Source organism: Oncorhynchus clarkii, chromosome 13 (genome assembly GCF_045791955.1).
Source record: "Oncorhynchus clarkii lewisi isolate Uvic-CL-2024 chromosome 13, UVic_Ocla_1.0, whole genome shotgun sequence".
Lineage (NCBI taxonomy): Eukaryota > Metazoa > Chordata > Actinopteri > Salmoniformes > Salmonidae > Oncorhynchus > Oncorhynchus clarkii.
Genome location: NC_092159.1, coordinates 58,861,729 through 58,878,144, shown reverse-complemented (window position 1 = coordinate 58,878,144; position 16,416 = coordinate 58,861,729). Strand labels below are relative to the sequence as shown.

At 46.0% G+C, this 16,416-nt stretch overlaps 1 protein-coding gene across 1 annotated transcript in view; it reads left to right on the top strand.

Moving 5' to 3' along the window:
* The first annotated feature begins 10,925 nt into the window (after nt 1-10,925).
* LOC139424081 (transmembrane protein 235-like) overlaps nt 10,926-16,416 on the top strand; it is a 41,971-nt gene continuing 36,480 nt past the window's right edge. Inside the window, exons 1-2 of the mRNA XM_071175776.1 lie at nt 10,926-11,097; nt 12,521-12,601. Of these exons, the coding sequence (XP_071031877.1) occupies nt 10,926-11,097; nt 12,521-12,601 (253 nt within the window). The remainder of the gene's footprint in view (nt 11,098-12,520; nt 12,602-16,416) is intronic.

Here is a 16,416-nt window from a genome sequence, read left to right as displayed (position 1 = left end):
TAGGACTAACTAATCCACACACTAGCAGCACAGTCCATCCAGTAGGTAGAAGTAGTAGTGTCACACTCTAGCAGCACAGTCCATCCAGTAGGTAGTGGTGTGTCACACTCTAGCAGCACAGTCCATCCAGTAGGTAGTAGTAGTGTCACACTCTAGCAGCACAGTCCCTCCAGTAGGTAGTAGTAGTGTCACACTCTAGTAACACAGTCCATCCAGTAGGTAGTAGTGTGTCACACTCTAGCAGCACAGTCCATCCAGTAGGTAGTAGTGTCACACTCTAGCAGCACAGTCCATCCAGTAGGTAGTAGTAGTAGTGTCACACTCTAGCAGCACAGTCCATCCAGTAGGTAGTAGTAGTAGTGTCACACTCTAGCAGCACAGTCCATCCAGTAGGTAGTAGTGTCACACTCTAGCAGCACAGTCCATCCAGTAGGAAATAGTAGTGTCACACTCTAGCAGCACAGTCCACCCAGTAGGTAGTAGTAGTAGTGTCACACTCTAGCAGCACAGTCCATCCAGTAGGTAGTAGTAGTGTCACACTATAGCAGCACAGTCCATCCAGTAGGTAGTAGTAGTAGTGTCACACTCTAGTAACACAGTCCATCCAGTAGGTAGTAGTGTCACACTCTAGCAGCACAGTCCATCCAGTAGGTAGAAGTAGTAGTGTCACACTCTAGCAGCACAGTCCATCCAGTAGGTAGTAGTAGTAGTGTCACACTCTAGCAGCACAGTCCATCCAGTAGGTAGTAGTAGTGTCACACTATAGCAGCACAGTCCATCCAGTAGGTAGTAGTAGTAGTGTCACACTCTAGTAACACAGTCCATCCAGTAGGTAGTAGTAGTGTCACACTCTAGCAGCACAGTCCATCCAGTAGGTAGTAGTAGTAGTGTCACACCCTAGTAACACAGTCCATCCAGTAGGTAGTAGTAGTAGTGTCACACTCTAGCAGCACAGTCCATCCAGTAGGTAGTAGTAGTGTCACACTCTAGCAACACAATCCATCCAGTAGGTAGTAGTAGTAGTGTCACACTCTAGCAGCACAGTCCATCCAGTAGGTAGTAGTAGTGTCACACTCTAGCAGCACAGTCCATCCAGTAGGTAGTAGTAGTAGTGTCACACTCTAGCAACACAGTCCATCTAGTAGGTAGTAGTGTCACACTCTAGCAACACAGTCCATCCAGTAGGTAGTAGTGTCACACTCTAGCAACACAGTCCATCCAGTAGGTAGTAGTGTCACACTCTAGCAGCACAGTCCATCCAGTAGGTAGTAGTGTCACACTCTAGCAACACAGTCCATCCAGTAGGTAGTAGTAGTAGTGTCACACCCTAGTAACACAGTCCATCCAGTAGGTAGTAGTAGTGTCACACTCTAGCAACACAGTCCATCCAGTAGGTAGTAGTAGTAGTGTCACACTCTAGCAAAACACAGTCCATCCAGTAGGTAGTAGTAGTAGTGTCACACTCTAGCAACACAGTCCATCCAGTAGGTAGTAGTGTCACACTCTAGCAGCACAGTCCATCCAGTAGGTAGTAGTAGTGTCACACTCTAGCAGCACAGTCCATCCAGCAGGTAGTAGTAGTAGTGTCACACTCTAGCAGCACAGTCCATCCAGTAGGTAGTAGTAGTGTCACACTCTAGCAGCACAGTCCATCCAGTAGGTAGTAGTAGTGTCACACTCTAGCAGCACAGTCCATCCAGTAGGTAGTAGTAGTGTCACACTCTAGCAGCACAGTCCATCCAGTAGGTAGTAGTAGTGTCACACTCTAGCAGCACAGTCCATCCAGTAGGTAGTAGTAGTGTCACACTCTAGCAGCACAGTCCATCCAGTAGGTAGTAGTAGTGTCACACTCTAGTAACACAGTCCATCCAGTAGGTAGTAGTAGTAGTGTCACACTCTAGCAGCACAGTCCACCCAGTAGGTAGTAGTAGTAGTGTCACACTCTAGCAGCACAGTCCACCCAGTAGGTAGTAGTAGTAGTGTCACACTCTAGTAACACAGTCCATCCAGTAGGTAGTAGTAGTGTCACACTCTAGCAGCACAGTCCATCCAGTAGGTAGTAGTAGTGTCGCACTCTAGCATTACAGTCCATCCAGTAGGTAGTAGTAGTGTCACACTCTAGTAAAACAGTCCATCCAGTAGATAGTAGTAGTGTCACACTCTAGCAGCACAGTCCATCCAGTAGGTAGTAGTAGTGTCACATTCTAGCAGCACAGTCCATCCAGTAGGTAGAAGTAGTGTCACACTCTAGCAGCACAGTCCATCCAGTAGGTAGTAGTAGTGTCACACTCTAGCAGCACAGTCCATCCAGTAGGTAGTAGTAGTAGTGTCACACTCTAGCAGCACAGTCCATCCAGTAGGTAGTAGTAGTAGTGTCACACTCTAGCAGCACAGTCCATCCAGTAGGTAGTAGTAGTGTCACACTCTAGCAGCACAGTCCATCCAGTAGGTAGTAGTAGTAGTGTCACACTCTAGCAGCACAGTCCACCCAGTAGGTAGTAGTAGTGTCACACTCTAGCAGCACAGTCCATCCAGTAGGTAGTAGTAGTAGTGTCACACTCTAGCAGCACAGTCCATCCAGTAGGTAGTAGTGTCACACTCTAGCAACACAGTCCATCCAGTAGGTAGTAGTAGTGTCACACTCTAGCAGCACAGTCCATCCAGTAGGTAGTAGTAGTGTCACACTCTAGCAGCACAGTCCATCCAGTAGGTAGTAGTGTCACACTCTAGCAGCACAGTCCATCCAGTAGGTAGTAGTGTCACACTCTAGCAACACAGTCCATCCAGTAGGTAGTAGTAGTGTCACACTCTAGCAGCACAGTCCATCCAGTAGGTAGTAGTAGTGTCACACTCTAGCAACACAGTCCACCCAGTAGGTAGTAGTAGTGTCACACTCTAGCAGCACAGTCCATCCAGTAGGTAGTAGTAGTAGTGTCACACTCTAGCAGCACAGTCCACCCAGTAGGTAGTAGTAGTGTCACACTCTAGCAGCACAGTCCATACAGTAGAAAAATGTCCAATGCATTGATTTAGTGTTGATATTGTGGTGTAGAAATGGCTCTTAGGACTCTTCTACATGTGTTTGTCTCCCCATATCTCTATCCCACTCTGGAGGTATCCTGAAGAGAGATATCTAACCCTTGTTATAAGACATTATAAAGGCTAAAACATGCTTATAACAAGTTACAAAACGTTAGATCTGCAGCAGTGGTGGAAAATTAACCAATTGTCATAAAAGTAAAGATCCCTTCATAGAAATTCACTCAAGTAAAAGTGAAAGTCAACCAGGAAAATCATACTTGAGTAAAAGTCTAAAAGTATTTGGTTCTAAATATACTTAAGTATCAAAAGTAAATGTAATTTCTAAAATATATTTAAGTATCAACAGTAAAAGTATGAATAATTTTCTATTCCTGATATTAAGCAATCAAGTAACAACCTAAATAACAGAATTGTATTTATGGATAGCCAGGGGCACACTCCAACACTCAGACATCATGTGTATTCAGTGAGTCCACCAGATCAAAGGCCATATGTTCTCAAAATGAAACTTCATTGCTGAAATATACGTAAGTATCAAAAGTAACAGTCAATTATTTAACATTCTTTATATTTAGCAAACCAGACAGCACAATTTTCCTGTTCTGTTTTTCAAGAAATAGCCAGGGTCACAGTCCAACTGTCACAACTTCCGCCGAAGTTGGTCCCTCTCCTTGTTTGGGCGGCGTTCGGCGGTCGAAGTCACCGACCTTCTAGCCATCGCTGATCCTCTATTCATTTTCCTTTGGTTTTGTCTTGTCTTCCATCACACCTGGTTCCAATCCCATCAATTACATGTTGTGTATTTACCCCTCTGTTCCCCCTCATGTCCTGGTTGGTGATTGTTTATTGTAAGTGTTTGTGCTCGTCTGTCCTTTTGTGTATTTACCCCTCTGTTCCCCCTCATGTCCTGGTTGGTGATTGTTTATTGTAGTGTTTGTGCACATCTGTCCTGGTGTGTGTTTACCCCTCTGTTCCCCATCATGTCCTGGTTGGTGATTGTTTATTGTAAGTGTTTGTGCTCGTCTGTCCTGGTGTGTATTTACCCCTCTGTTCCCCATCATGTCCTGGTTGGTGATTGTTTATTGTAGTGTTTGTGCACATCTGTCCTGGTGTGTGTTTACCCCTCTGTTCCCCATCATGTCCTGGTTGGTGATTGTTTATTGTAAGTGTTTGTGCTCGTCTGTCCTGGTGTGTATTTACCCCTCTGTTCCCCCTCATGTCCTGGTTGGTGATTGTTTATTGTAGTGTTTGTGCTCGTCTGTCCTGGTGTGTATTTACCCCTCTGTTCCCCCTCATGTCCTGGTTGGTGATTGTTTATTGTAGTGTTTGTGCACATCTGTCCTGGTGTGTATTTACCCCTCTGTTCCCCATCATGTCCTTGTGGGTAATTGTTTATTGTAGTGTTTGTGTTCGTCTGTCCTGGTGTGTATTTACCCCTCTGTTCCCCATCATGTCCTTGTGGGTAATTGTTTATTGTAGTGTTTGTGTTCGTCTGTCCTGGTGTGTATTTACCCCTCTGTTCCCCCTCATGTCCTTGTGGGTAATTGTTTATTGTAGTGTTTGTGTTCGTCTGTCCTGGTGTGTATTTACCCCTCTGTTCCCCCTCATGTCCTTGTGGGTGATTGTTTATTGTAGTGTTTGTGCTCGTCTGTCCTGGTGTGTGTTTAACCCTCTGTTCCCCCTCATGTCCTGGTGTGTGTTTACCCCTCTGTTCCCCCTCATGTCCTGGTGTGTGTTTACCCCTCTGTTCCCCCTCATGTCCTTGTGGGTGATTGTTTATTGTAGTGTTTGTGCTCGTCTGTCCTGGTGTGTATTTACCCCTCTGTTCCCCCTCATGTCCTTGTTGGTGATTGTTTATTGTAAGTGTTTGTGCTCGTTGTCCTGGTGTGTGTTGGGTTATGGACCCATTTATTATATTATTCTGTTTCCCGGTGGGTTTTGTTAATAAACTGCGCCGTTGGAAACACAGTTATTTCTCTCCTGTCTTCTCTGCCACCAGTTCCCCTTCCACCAACAATCAAATATCATTTACAAACGAAGCATGTGTTTAGTGAGTCCTCCAGATCAGAGGCAGTAGAGATGACCAGGGACATTCTCTTGATAAGTGTGTGAGTTGGACCATTTTCCTGTCCTGCTGAGCATTCAAAATGTAACGAGTACTTTTCGGTGTCAGGGAAAATGTAGAAAGTACATTATTTTATTTAGGAATGTAGTGAAGTAAAAGTAAAAGTTGTCAAAAATGTCAATAGTAAAGTACAAATAACCCCAAAAAAACTCCTTAAGTAGTACTTTAAAGTATTTTTACTGAAGTACTTTACACCACTGATCTGCAGGCTTGGTTTAAAGTGTCAGCGGAGGCACATCTGTCCTGCACTTTCTAGAAGCTCACACTAATGAGTCCAGTTGATTGTGTTTTTAAGGAGAGTGGATTTCCAATATATTTAGACAGATTTAACAACTCAGAGGCTTTGTGGTTACTGTCCGCCCTGAGATTGGAAGGTTGGGGGTTTGATTTGATACTCCGCATTAAGGTGATGAATTGCGGATAAGGCCCTGAGACAGACGAGCATCCTGGGGGTTGTACATCAAGCTGCATCAACCTACAGAAACAGGCATCAGGCTGCTGCACTAGGGCCATTCTGGCTCAGAGAAGGCTTACAACCTACAGAAACAGGTAACAGGCTGCTGCACTAGGGCCATTCTGGCTCAGAGAAGGCTTACAACCTACAGAAACAGGTAACAGGCTGCTGCACTAGGGCCATTCTGGCTCAGAGAAGGCTTACAACCTACAGAAACAGGTAACAGGCTGCACTAGGGCCATTCTGGCTCAGAGAAGGCTTACAACCTACAGAAACAGGTAACAGGCTGCTGCACTAGGGCCATTCTGGCTCAGAGAAGGCTTACAACCTACAGAAACAGGTAACAGGCTGCACTAGGGCCATTCTGGCTCAGAGAAGGCTTACAACCTACAGAAACAGGTAACAGGCTGCTGCACTAGGGCCATTCTGGCTCAGAGAAGGCTTACTTCTTTCTCCTTAGACAGATTTGATTTACAGGGGGATATAGATGAGAATGGAAGACACAGTAGAAAAAGGTAGACAGGGATTGAACCCCGGTTCATTTTGTGTTAGGAGTGTTATCATTTGACATGGCTCTGCACCAGTTGATTGTTAATGTAGTTTGAATTGGCTGTACTCTCTTAGAGAAAAAGGTGGAACCTAAAAGGGTTACAGTGCCTTGCGAAAGTATTCGGCCCCCTTGAACTTTGCGACCTTTTGCCACATTTCAGGCTTCAAACATAACGATATAAAACTGTATTTTTTTGTGAAGAATCAACAACAAGTGGGACACAATCATGAAGTGGAACGACATTTATTGGATATTTCAAACTTTTTTAACAAATCAAAAACTGAAAAATTGGGCGTGCAAAATTATTCAGCCCCTTTACTTTCAGTGCAGCAAACTCTCTCCAGAAGTTCAGTGAGGATCTCTGAATGATCCAATGTTGACCTAAATGACTAATGATGATAAATACAATCCACCTGTGTGTAATCGAGTCTCCGTAAATGCACCTGCACTGTGATAGTATCAGAGGTCTGTCAAAAGCGCAGAGAGCATCATGAAGAACAAGGAACACACCAGGCAGGTCCAAGATACTGCTGTGAAGAAGTTTAAAGCCGGATTTGGATACAAAAATATTTCCCAAGCTTTAAACATCCCAAGGAGCACTGTGCAAGCGATAATATTGAAATGAAAGGAGTATCAGACCACTGCAAATCTACCAAGACCTGGCCGTCCCTCTAAACTTTCAGCTCATACAAGAAGAAGACTGATCAGAGATGCAGCCAAGAGGCCCATGATCACTCTGGATGAACTGCAGAGATCTACAGCTGAGGTGGGAGACTCTGTCCATAGGACAACAATCAGTCGTATATTGCACAAATCTGGCCTTTATGGAAGAGTGGCAAGAAGAAAGCCATTTCTTAAAGATATCCATAAAAAGTGTTGTTTAAAGTTTGCCACAAGCCACCTGGGAGACACACCAAACGTGGAAGAAGGTGCTCTGGTCAGATTAAACCAAAATTGAACTTTTTGGCAACAATGCAAAACGTTATGTTTGGCGTAAAAGCAACACAGCTCATCACCCTGAACACACCATGCCCACTGTCAAACATGGTGGTGGCCGCATCATGGTTTGGGCCTGCTTTTCTTCAGCAGGGACAGGGAAGATGGTTAAAATTGATGGGAAGATGGATGGAGCCAAATACAGGACCATTCTGGAAGAAAACCTGATGGAGTCTGCAAAAGACCTGAGACTGGGACGGAGATTTGTCTTCCAACAAGACAATGATCCAAAACATAAAGCAAAATCTACAATGGAATGGTTCAAAAATAAACATATCCAGGTGTTAGAATGGCCAAGTCAAAGTCCAGACCTGAATACAATCGAGAATCTGTGGAAAGAACTGAAAACTGCTGTTCACAAATGCTCTCCATCCAACCTCACTGAGCTCGAGCTGTTTTGCAAGGAGGAATGGGAAAAAATGTCAGTCTCTCGATGTGCAAAACTGATAGAGACATACCCCAAGCGACTTACAGCTGTAATCGCAGCAAAAGGTGGCGCTACAAAGTATTAACTTAAGGGGGCTGAATAATTTTGCACGCCCAATTTTTCAGTTTTCGATTTGTTAAAAAAGTTTGAAATATCCAATAAATGTCGTTCCACTTCATGATTGTGTCCCACTTGTTGTTGATTCTTCACAAAAAAATACAGTTTTATATCTTTATGTTTGAAGCCTGAAATGTGGCAAAAGGTCACAAAGTTCAAGGGGGCCGAATACTTTCGCAAGGCACTGTATTTGGCTGTCCCCATAGGACCCTCGAATTCAACTCTGGACCTCAAAGCCCGTTCCACTGCATTTTCTTTATTGTTTCCCTCTAATCAGGGACTGATTTACACCTGGGACAACAGGTGGGTGCAATTAATCACCAGGTAGAACAGAAAACCTGCAGGCTCCGGACCTCAAATACCCCTGCCATAGGATAGGAGAACCCTGTGAAGAACCCATTTTGGTTCCAGGTAGAACCCTTTGAGTTCCACGTAGAACCCTTTACATAGAGCGGTCTACATGGAACCCAAAATAGTTTTATCTGGAACCAAAGGTGGTTCTACCTGGAACCAAAAAGGGTAAAAAAAAAGGGACAGCCGAAGAACCTCTTTGGAATTATTTATTCTAAGAGTGTCCTAGTACATCAAACAAGGCTGTACTGGTACATCTACACTGCTGCGACACAACTGACCACTGTAGGAGCTATTGAAGTTTCTTCATCCATTATGTGTTGACCAACTCAACAGGGACTTGTAGTAACACTTGATCTTAAAGCCTAAAGGGTATAATGCATTGTAAGATCCCCTTACAGTCATCTCATAATAAATAAACTGAATACCTTCCATTTTGAGTCGGTTGACACATAGGAAGACAAAGCGTAATTCTAAGCCTTGTCATAATGCTCATTCATCTTTAAACCATGTCACAAAGCACTATATCTGCAGGCCATATTTTAATTGTTACTGGACTTGCTACTCTTATTTAGTTATTTGGTTGAGGTTTGTCTTTGAGAGTCACACACCATGTCATTCCTTTTTGATCATGGCCCTGAGCTCTACAATCTCCATTTAACAGAATGTTTCTGCAGATTAGGGTTTGGACCACGCTTCTGTGAACATCAAATGGAACACATTTTAACGCTGAAAGTTAATAAAAAATTGTAAGTGAAACATCCTATTGACCTTCTTATTCTTTATGTAGTACTTTAGTATCTATCAATCAAATGTACAGTTGAAGTCGGCAGTTTACATACACCTTAGCCAAATACATTTAAACTCAATTCCTGACATTTAATCCTAGTAAAGATCCCTGTTTTAGGTCAGTTAGGATCAACACTTCATTTTAAGAATGTGAAATGTCAGAATAATACTTTTCGCACCAAAGTACGTTCATCTCTAGGAGACAGAACGCGTCTCCTTCCTGAGCGGTATGACGGCTGCGTGGTCCCATGGTGTTTATAATTGCGTACTATTGTTTGTACAGAGGAATTTGGTACTTTCAGGCGTTTGGAAATTGCTCCCAAGGATGAACCAGACTTGTGGAGGTCTACAATTTTATTTCTGATTTATTTTGATTTTCCCATGATGTCAAGCAAAGAGGCACTGAGTTTGAATGCAGGCCTTGAAATACATCCACAGGTACACCTCCAATTGACTCAAATGATGTCAATTAGCCTATCAGAAGCTTCTAAAGCCATGGCATCATTTTCTGGACCTTTCCAAGCTGTATAAAGGCACAGTCAATTTGTATGTAAACTTCTGACCACTGGAATTGTGATACAGTGAATTATAAGTGAAATAATCTGTCTGTAAACAATTGTTGGAAAAATTACCTGTGTCATGCACAAAGTAGATGACCTAACCGACTTGCCAAAACTATAGTTTGTTAACAAGTAATTTGTGGAGTTGTTGAAAACTAATTTTAAGCCTAAGTGTATGTAAACTTCCGACTTCAACTGTATGTATAAAGCCCTTTTTACATCAGCAGATGTCACAAAGTGCTTATACAGAAACCCAGCCTAAACCCCACATCTGGGTGGTAGCCTGACTAGGAAACTTGTTGTCGGCTCCCCAATCTAGTGCATAGGCTTTTGCTCAGTGGGCTATTGCCTTGATATGCACAAGAGCCTCATGCAACCCAGGGATCACTCGATGTCGATTGGGGACATGAGGACATGAGAGGGTGCTGAATACAATTGAATCCAATACAATAATTGTGTACCCAGCTTGTTATAGAAGTAGCCTACTACTAATACATCATTCCCCCATTCCAGGTAACCTGATTGATTTATTGACTGGCCATTCTAAGAAATGGTCACAATATTATTAAAAGGTTCCGAAATGTAGCTCGTCATCCATTGAGTGTTTGGTGTAACGGATCAGCTGTTCCAAAACAGGTCCGCCACTGAAATGAAACATTTATTAGCAGTGCCACTGCGCATGAAAAACGTTCTAAGAGATTTGAGTAGGACTGGGCTGCAGCGTGGTAGCCAGTGCTACAAGTATCCTCTCCGTTAGGTGTAACCCATTGCTTCAATTGAGTACATATTAAGCTAATAGTTTACTATATTTCATTTGAGCAAGTAGTACTGCACCTTCCATTATTCTATTGGGTTTCCCATTGACAGTCCCGCCTTCTGATTGACAGCTCTCAGATGAGAACCTTCTGTTCAACCTGCTTGAGAAAGAGAAAATAAGTGCGTTTTGAGTCCTCATCACCATCTGGAAAGAAAGTTTCCATTTTGAGTTTGAAGCTAGAAAAGTGTCTCAAAATAAAGTGTTTATCTATGGTGATATATCTTCATATTGCTACTAAAGCCGGCTATTTTCTATAAAATATATTCCTGGTGTCCTGCTCATTTACCTTATAGGACCTAATGTTTACTCTCACTACTCCTACGAACTAGCGTTGGTGTACTTACCCAGGAGTGAGGAGTGGGTTACATAAGGACCCTCTCAGTAGTGTCTAATTATACATCGGTCGGCTACTCTCTCTCCCGTTATTTACTATTTCAAAGCGCAGTTGTCTTTTATTATTCGTTCCATTATATTCGACAATATCAAAACAGAACCCTCTTGACCAGATGTTGCCGAGAATAATTTGACAAGTCAGCACTAGACGGCGGGGAGAAGAATAAAGACCATGTTGGAGAGCTTTGCGCATTTCTCCATCTCGGGTGCCCGGTCCAGAACGTTATGTGATACGGATTTCTTTATGACCATGACGTTTATTTGAATTGCTCACGGTTTTGTTTTTAACGAAGTTTAATTGACAATGAAGTACGGAATGGTTGTTATCACGGCTGGCTTTTCAGGTTTACTCAGCTTCAGCTTTCTTGCAGTGGCAATTGGCAGCGACTATTGGTACATCATCGATGTGAACAAGGCGAACCAGTCGGACTTGGAGGACCTGAGTTCGCATTCCGGTCTCTGGAGGATCCGTGAAGGTATGTCCACGTATTTTTTTTTTTAAGCACCCCAAATTAAATGCCATAGCCTAGCACACTTTGATATTGCGGTTCAATATTGCGCTGTGTTTTTTGGTAGCTTGTCGTATAACTTGAAATACATATGCCAAATTTAAACAACGGAGTCTACCTGTTTCACCACCCATGTCAGCCTGCTTCCACGACCCACTGGCCACAGACGTCCGTTCAACGTCTAATTGTAATGTATATTTGGTTGAGTTGTCAACTAACGTGAATTAAACGTGACATCAACCAAAAATGTCCTTTAGGTTAAAAGTTGGATGGAAAAAAACAAGACATTCCCATAAATGAATTACTTTTTGCAAATCCAATCACTTTTCAATGTTTATTCAACCTCATCACATTTTTGTTTTCCTCGCTTTATTTTAGATTACATTTATTTAAATTCAACATCAAAAACTGAATCGAGTTTCACTTTCAAAATGCTACCCCATTCAGAATGGACCCAATGCTGGTCCATAGCCATCTCTGTTGTATGCCAGCTAATCTCTTCCCCACCCGAGACGCGTTTGCATACACAGGACATTGTAATAAACAGGTGCACTTTAGAAGCATTTTTTCCACATCTGTTTTATTGTGCTCCTGTTCATTTACATTTTGCATATACATTATTATGAATAATATTATTATGATTGCTATTAATATTATCATTATTATTGTTGTTATTTTTCGTGTTATTATTATTATTATCACTATTGTTATTATTATTAATCTGATTGTTATTGTTATTATTATTAATAATATTAATTGTATTATTATTATTCACATAGCTCACCTGTATCTTTCCGGCTGTTTTTTCAACTGCATCTCAGTCAGCCTAGAGCATATTTCCTGTTCCAGACAGTGGTGTGCGTCCCAAATCACACCCTATTCCCATAAAGCTCTGGTCAAAAGTAGTGCACTACATAGTAAATAAGGTGCTATTTGGGATGCAAACATAGGGGAGTGACATTACGTAGGGAGCGCCTGCAGTGTCTGTTAGTGTATCAAGTCAAGTGCTACACCACAATACTGCAGTACAGTGTGTCAACAGTATAAATCATTGCTATAGATTTGTTGATTCATGGCCTGTAAAGAGTTCTGTCGGAGAGCTCAGAGGTGAAGCAGCTGTCGATGTTAGGCACACACTTAGTAATCGGATATTAGCAACCATATAGGTGTAAACACAGCCATAGGTGCGTTGTGTCATAGGCCTACCTTTTGACTGGTACTTTAACATTGTCATGTATGTCTACCAGTCTGAGCGGTCCAACATATTATGCAATATCTGCCATTTAGCAGAAGCTTTTATCCAAAGCGACATACAGTCATGCATGCCATTTTACGTATCGTCTACCGGTCTGAAAGGTCAGCACATATCTTCTGTTTGCTCTTTTTACAGGGAAAAATGGCACCTCTTGGCCAATCCAGTCCTTCTTTGTGGATACCTCCAACAAAACTGACATAGAGAAGCACCTTATCAGTGAGTATGTGGCCTCCGACGCCTTCGACATGATGACTGTATTTGGGTCCCAAATGGCACCCTATTCCCTACATAGTGCATAACGTTTAACCTATGAGCCCTGGTAAAAAGTAGCAGTGGTGGAAAAAGTAATCAAGTGTCATACTTGAGTAAAAGTAAAGATACCTTAATAGAACATAATTCAAGTAAAAGTTAAAGTATGAATTATAAAAAAAATCCTTGTTTTAAGCAAACCAGACGGCACCATTTTCTTGTTATTTTTTAATTTTAAGACAATCCAGGGGCACACACCAACACTCAGACATCATTTACAGATAGCCAGGGGCACACACCAACACTCAGACATCATTTACAGATAGCCAGGGGCACACACCAACACTCAGACATCATTTACAGATAGCCAGGGGCACACACCAACACTCAGACATCATTTACATATAGCCAGGGGCACACACCAACACTCAGACATCATTTACAGATAGCCAGGGGCACACACCAACACTCAGACATCATTTACATATAGCCAGGGGCACACTCCAACACTCAGACTGTAACGGTTTTCTTGATGAGAAGGAGAGTCGGACCAAAATGCGGCGTGTAGATTGCGATCCATGTTTATTGTGACTATAGCAACACGTATCTAAATACAAACAGTGCAAAATAATAAACGTAATGAAAACCGAAACAGCCTAAACTGGTGCAAACTAACACTAAGGACAATCACCCACAAACACACAGTGAAACCCAGGCTACCTAAATATGGTTCCCAATCAGAGACAATGACTAACACCTGCCTCTGATTGAGAACCATATCAGGCCAGACATAGAAATAGACAAACAAGACATCCAACATAGAATGCCCACCCAGTTCACGTCCTGACCAACACTAAAACAAGGAAAACACACACGAACGATGGTCAGAACGTGACAGTACCCCCCCTCCAAGGTGCGGACTCCGGACGCACAACTTAAACCTATGGGGGAGGGTGTGGGTGGGCATCTGTCCGCGGTGGCGGCTCTGGCGCTGGACGTGGACCCCACTCCATAACAGTTTTAGTCCACCTCCTTAGCGTCCCTAGATAGGTTACCCTCCTTAAAGACCGCTCGGGACAGAGGGGCAGCTCGGGACAGAGGTAGCTCGGGACTGATGGGTAGCTCAGCACTGAGAGGAAGCTCAGCACTGAGAGGAAGCTCAGGCAGGTGGTTGGATCCGGCAGATCCTGGCTGGCTGGCGGTTCTGGAAGATCCTGGCTGACTGGCGGATCCGGAAGAGTCTGGTCGACTGGCGGATCCGGAAGAGTCTGGTCGACTGGCGGATCCGGAAGAGTCTGGTCGACTGGCGGATCCGGAAGAGTCTGGTCGACTGGCGGATCCGGAAGAGTCTGGTCGACTGGCGGATCCGGAAGAGTCTGGTCGACTGGCGGATCCGGAAGAGTCTGGTCGACTGGCGGATCCGGAAGAGTCTGGTCGACTGGCGGATCCGGAAGAGTCTGGTCGACTGGCGGATCCGGAAGAGTCTGGTCGACTGGCGGATCCGGAAGAGTCTGGTCGACTGGCGGATCCGGAAGAGTCTGGTCGACTGGCGGATCCGGAAGAGTCTGGTCGACTGGCGGATCCGGAAGAGTCTGGTCGACTGGCGGATCCGGAAGAGTCTGGTCGACTGGCGGATCCGGAAGAGTCTGGTCGACTGGCGGATCCGGAAGAGTCTGGTCGACTGGCGGATCCGGAAGAGTCTGGTCGACTGGCGGATCCGGAAGAGTCTGGTCGACTGGCGGATCCGGAAGAGTCTGGTCGACTGGCGGATCCGGAAGAGTCTGGTCGACTGGCAGATCCGGAAGAGTCTGGTCGACTGGCAGATCCGGAAGAGTCTGGTCGACTGGCAGATCCGGAAGAGTCTGGTCGACTGGCAGATCCGGAAGAGTCTGGTCGACTGGCAGATCTGGAAGAGTCTGGTCGACTGGCAGATCTGGAAGAGTCTGGTCGACTGGCAGATCTGGAAGAGTCTGGTCGACTGGCTGCTCTGGCTGCTCCATGCTGACTGGCTGCTCCATGATGACTGGCAGCTCTGGCAGCTCCATGCAGACTGGCTGCTCCATGCTGACTGGCAGCTCTGGCTGCTCCATGCTGACTGGCTGCTCCATGCTGACTGGCTGCTCCATGCTGACTGGCGGCCCTGGCTGCTCCATGCTGACTGGCGGCCCTGGCTGCTCCATGCTGACTGGCGGCCCTGGTTGCTACATGCTGACTGGCGGCCCTGGCTGCTCCATGCTGACTGGCGGCCCTGGCTGCTCCATGCTGACTGGCGGCCCTGGCTGCTCCATGCTGACTGGCGGCCCTGGCTGCTCCATGCTGACTGGCGGCCCTGGCTGCTCCATGCTGACTGGCAGCTCTGGCGGCTCCTTGCAGACTGGCAGCTCTGGCGGCTCCTTGCAGACTGGCAGCTCTGGCGGCTCCTTGCAGACTGGCAGCTCTGGCGGCTCCTTGCAGACTGGCAGCTCTGGCGGCTCCTTGCAGACTGGCAGCTCTGGCGGCATCCTGCAGAAAGGCAGCTCTGGCGGCTCCTTGCAGACTGGCAGCTCCTTGCAGACTGGCAGCTCTATGCAGACTGGCAGCTCCTTGCAGACTGGCAGCTCCCTGCAGACTGGCAGCTCCCTGCAGACTGGCAGCTCCTTGCAGACTGGCAGCTCCATGCAGACTGGCAGCTCCATGCAGACTGGCAGCTCCATGCAGACTGGCAGTTCTGAACAGGCGGGAGACTCCGGCAGCGCTGTAGAGAAGGAAGGCTCTAACAGCGCTAAACAGGCGGGAGACTCCGACAGCGCTGGAGAGGAGGAAGGCTCTGGCAGCGCTGGACAGGCGAGGCGCACTGTAGGCCTGATGCGTGGTGCTGGCACTGGTGGTACTGGGCCGAGGACACGCACAGGAAGCCTGGTGCGGGGAGCTGCTACCGGAGGGCTGGGGTGTGGAGGTGGTACTGGAAAAACCGGACCGTGCAGGCGCACTGGAGCTCTTGAGCACCGAGCCTGCCCAACCTTACCTGGTTGAATGCTCACGGTCGCCCTGCCAGTGCGGCGAGGTGGAATAGCCCGCACTGGGCTATGCAGGCGAACCGGAGACACCGAGCGCAAGGCTGGTGCCATGTAAGCCGGCCCAAGGAGACGCACTGGGGACCAGCTGCGTAGAGCCGGCTTCATGGCATTAGGCTCGACGCTCAATCTAGCCCGGCCGACACGCGGAGCTGGAATATACCGCACCGGGCTATGCACCCGCACTGGAGACACAGTGCGCACCCCTGCATAACACGGTGCCTGTCCGGTCTCTCTAGCCCCCCGGTAAGCACAGGGAGTCTGCCCAGGTCTCCTACCTGACGTAGCCATACTCCCTGTTAGCCCCCCCCCCCAAGAAATTTTTGGGGCTGCCTCTCAGGCTTCCATCCGCTACGTCGTGCTGCCTCCTCATATCTGCGCCTCTCAGCTTTCGCCGCCTCCAGTTCTTCTTTGGGGCGGCGATATTCTCCTGGCTGAGCCCAGGGTCCTCTTCCTTCTAATTCGTCCTCCCATGTCCATACCTCCTCTTTGGGCTGCTCCTGTTGCCTCTTCTCCTGCTGCACCTTTGGGCGGCTACACTCCCCTGGTTTAGCCCAGGGTCCTCTCCCGTCGAGGATTTCCTCCCATGTCCAGAAATCCTTATTGCGCGTCTCCTCGCGCTGCTCCTGCCTGTTGACACGCTGCTTGGTCCTTTTGTGGTGGGTGATTCTGTAACGGTTTTCTTGATGAGAAGGAGAGTCGGACCAAAATGCGGCGTGTAGATTGCGA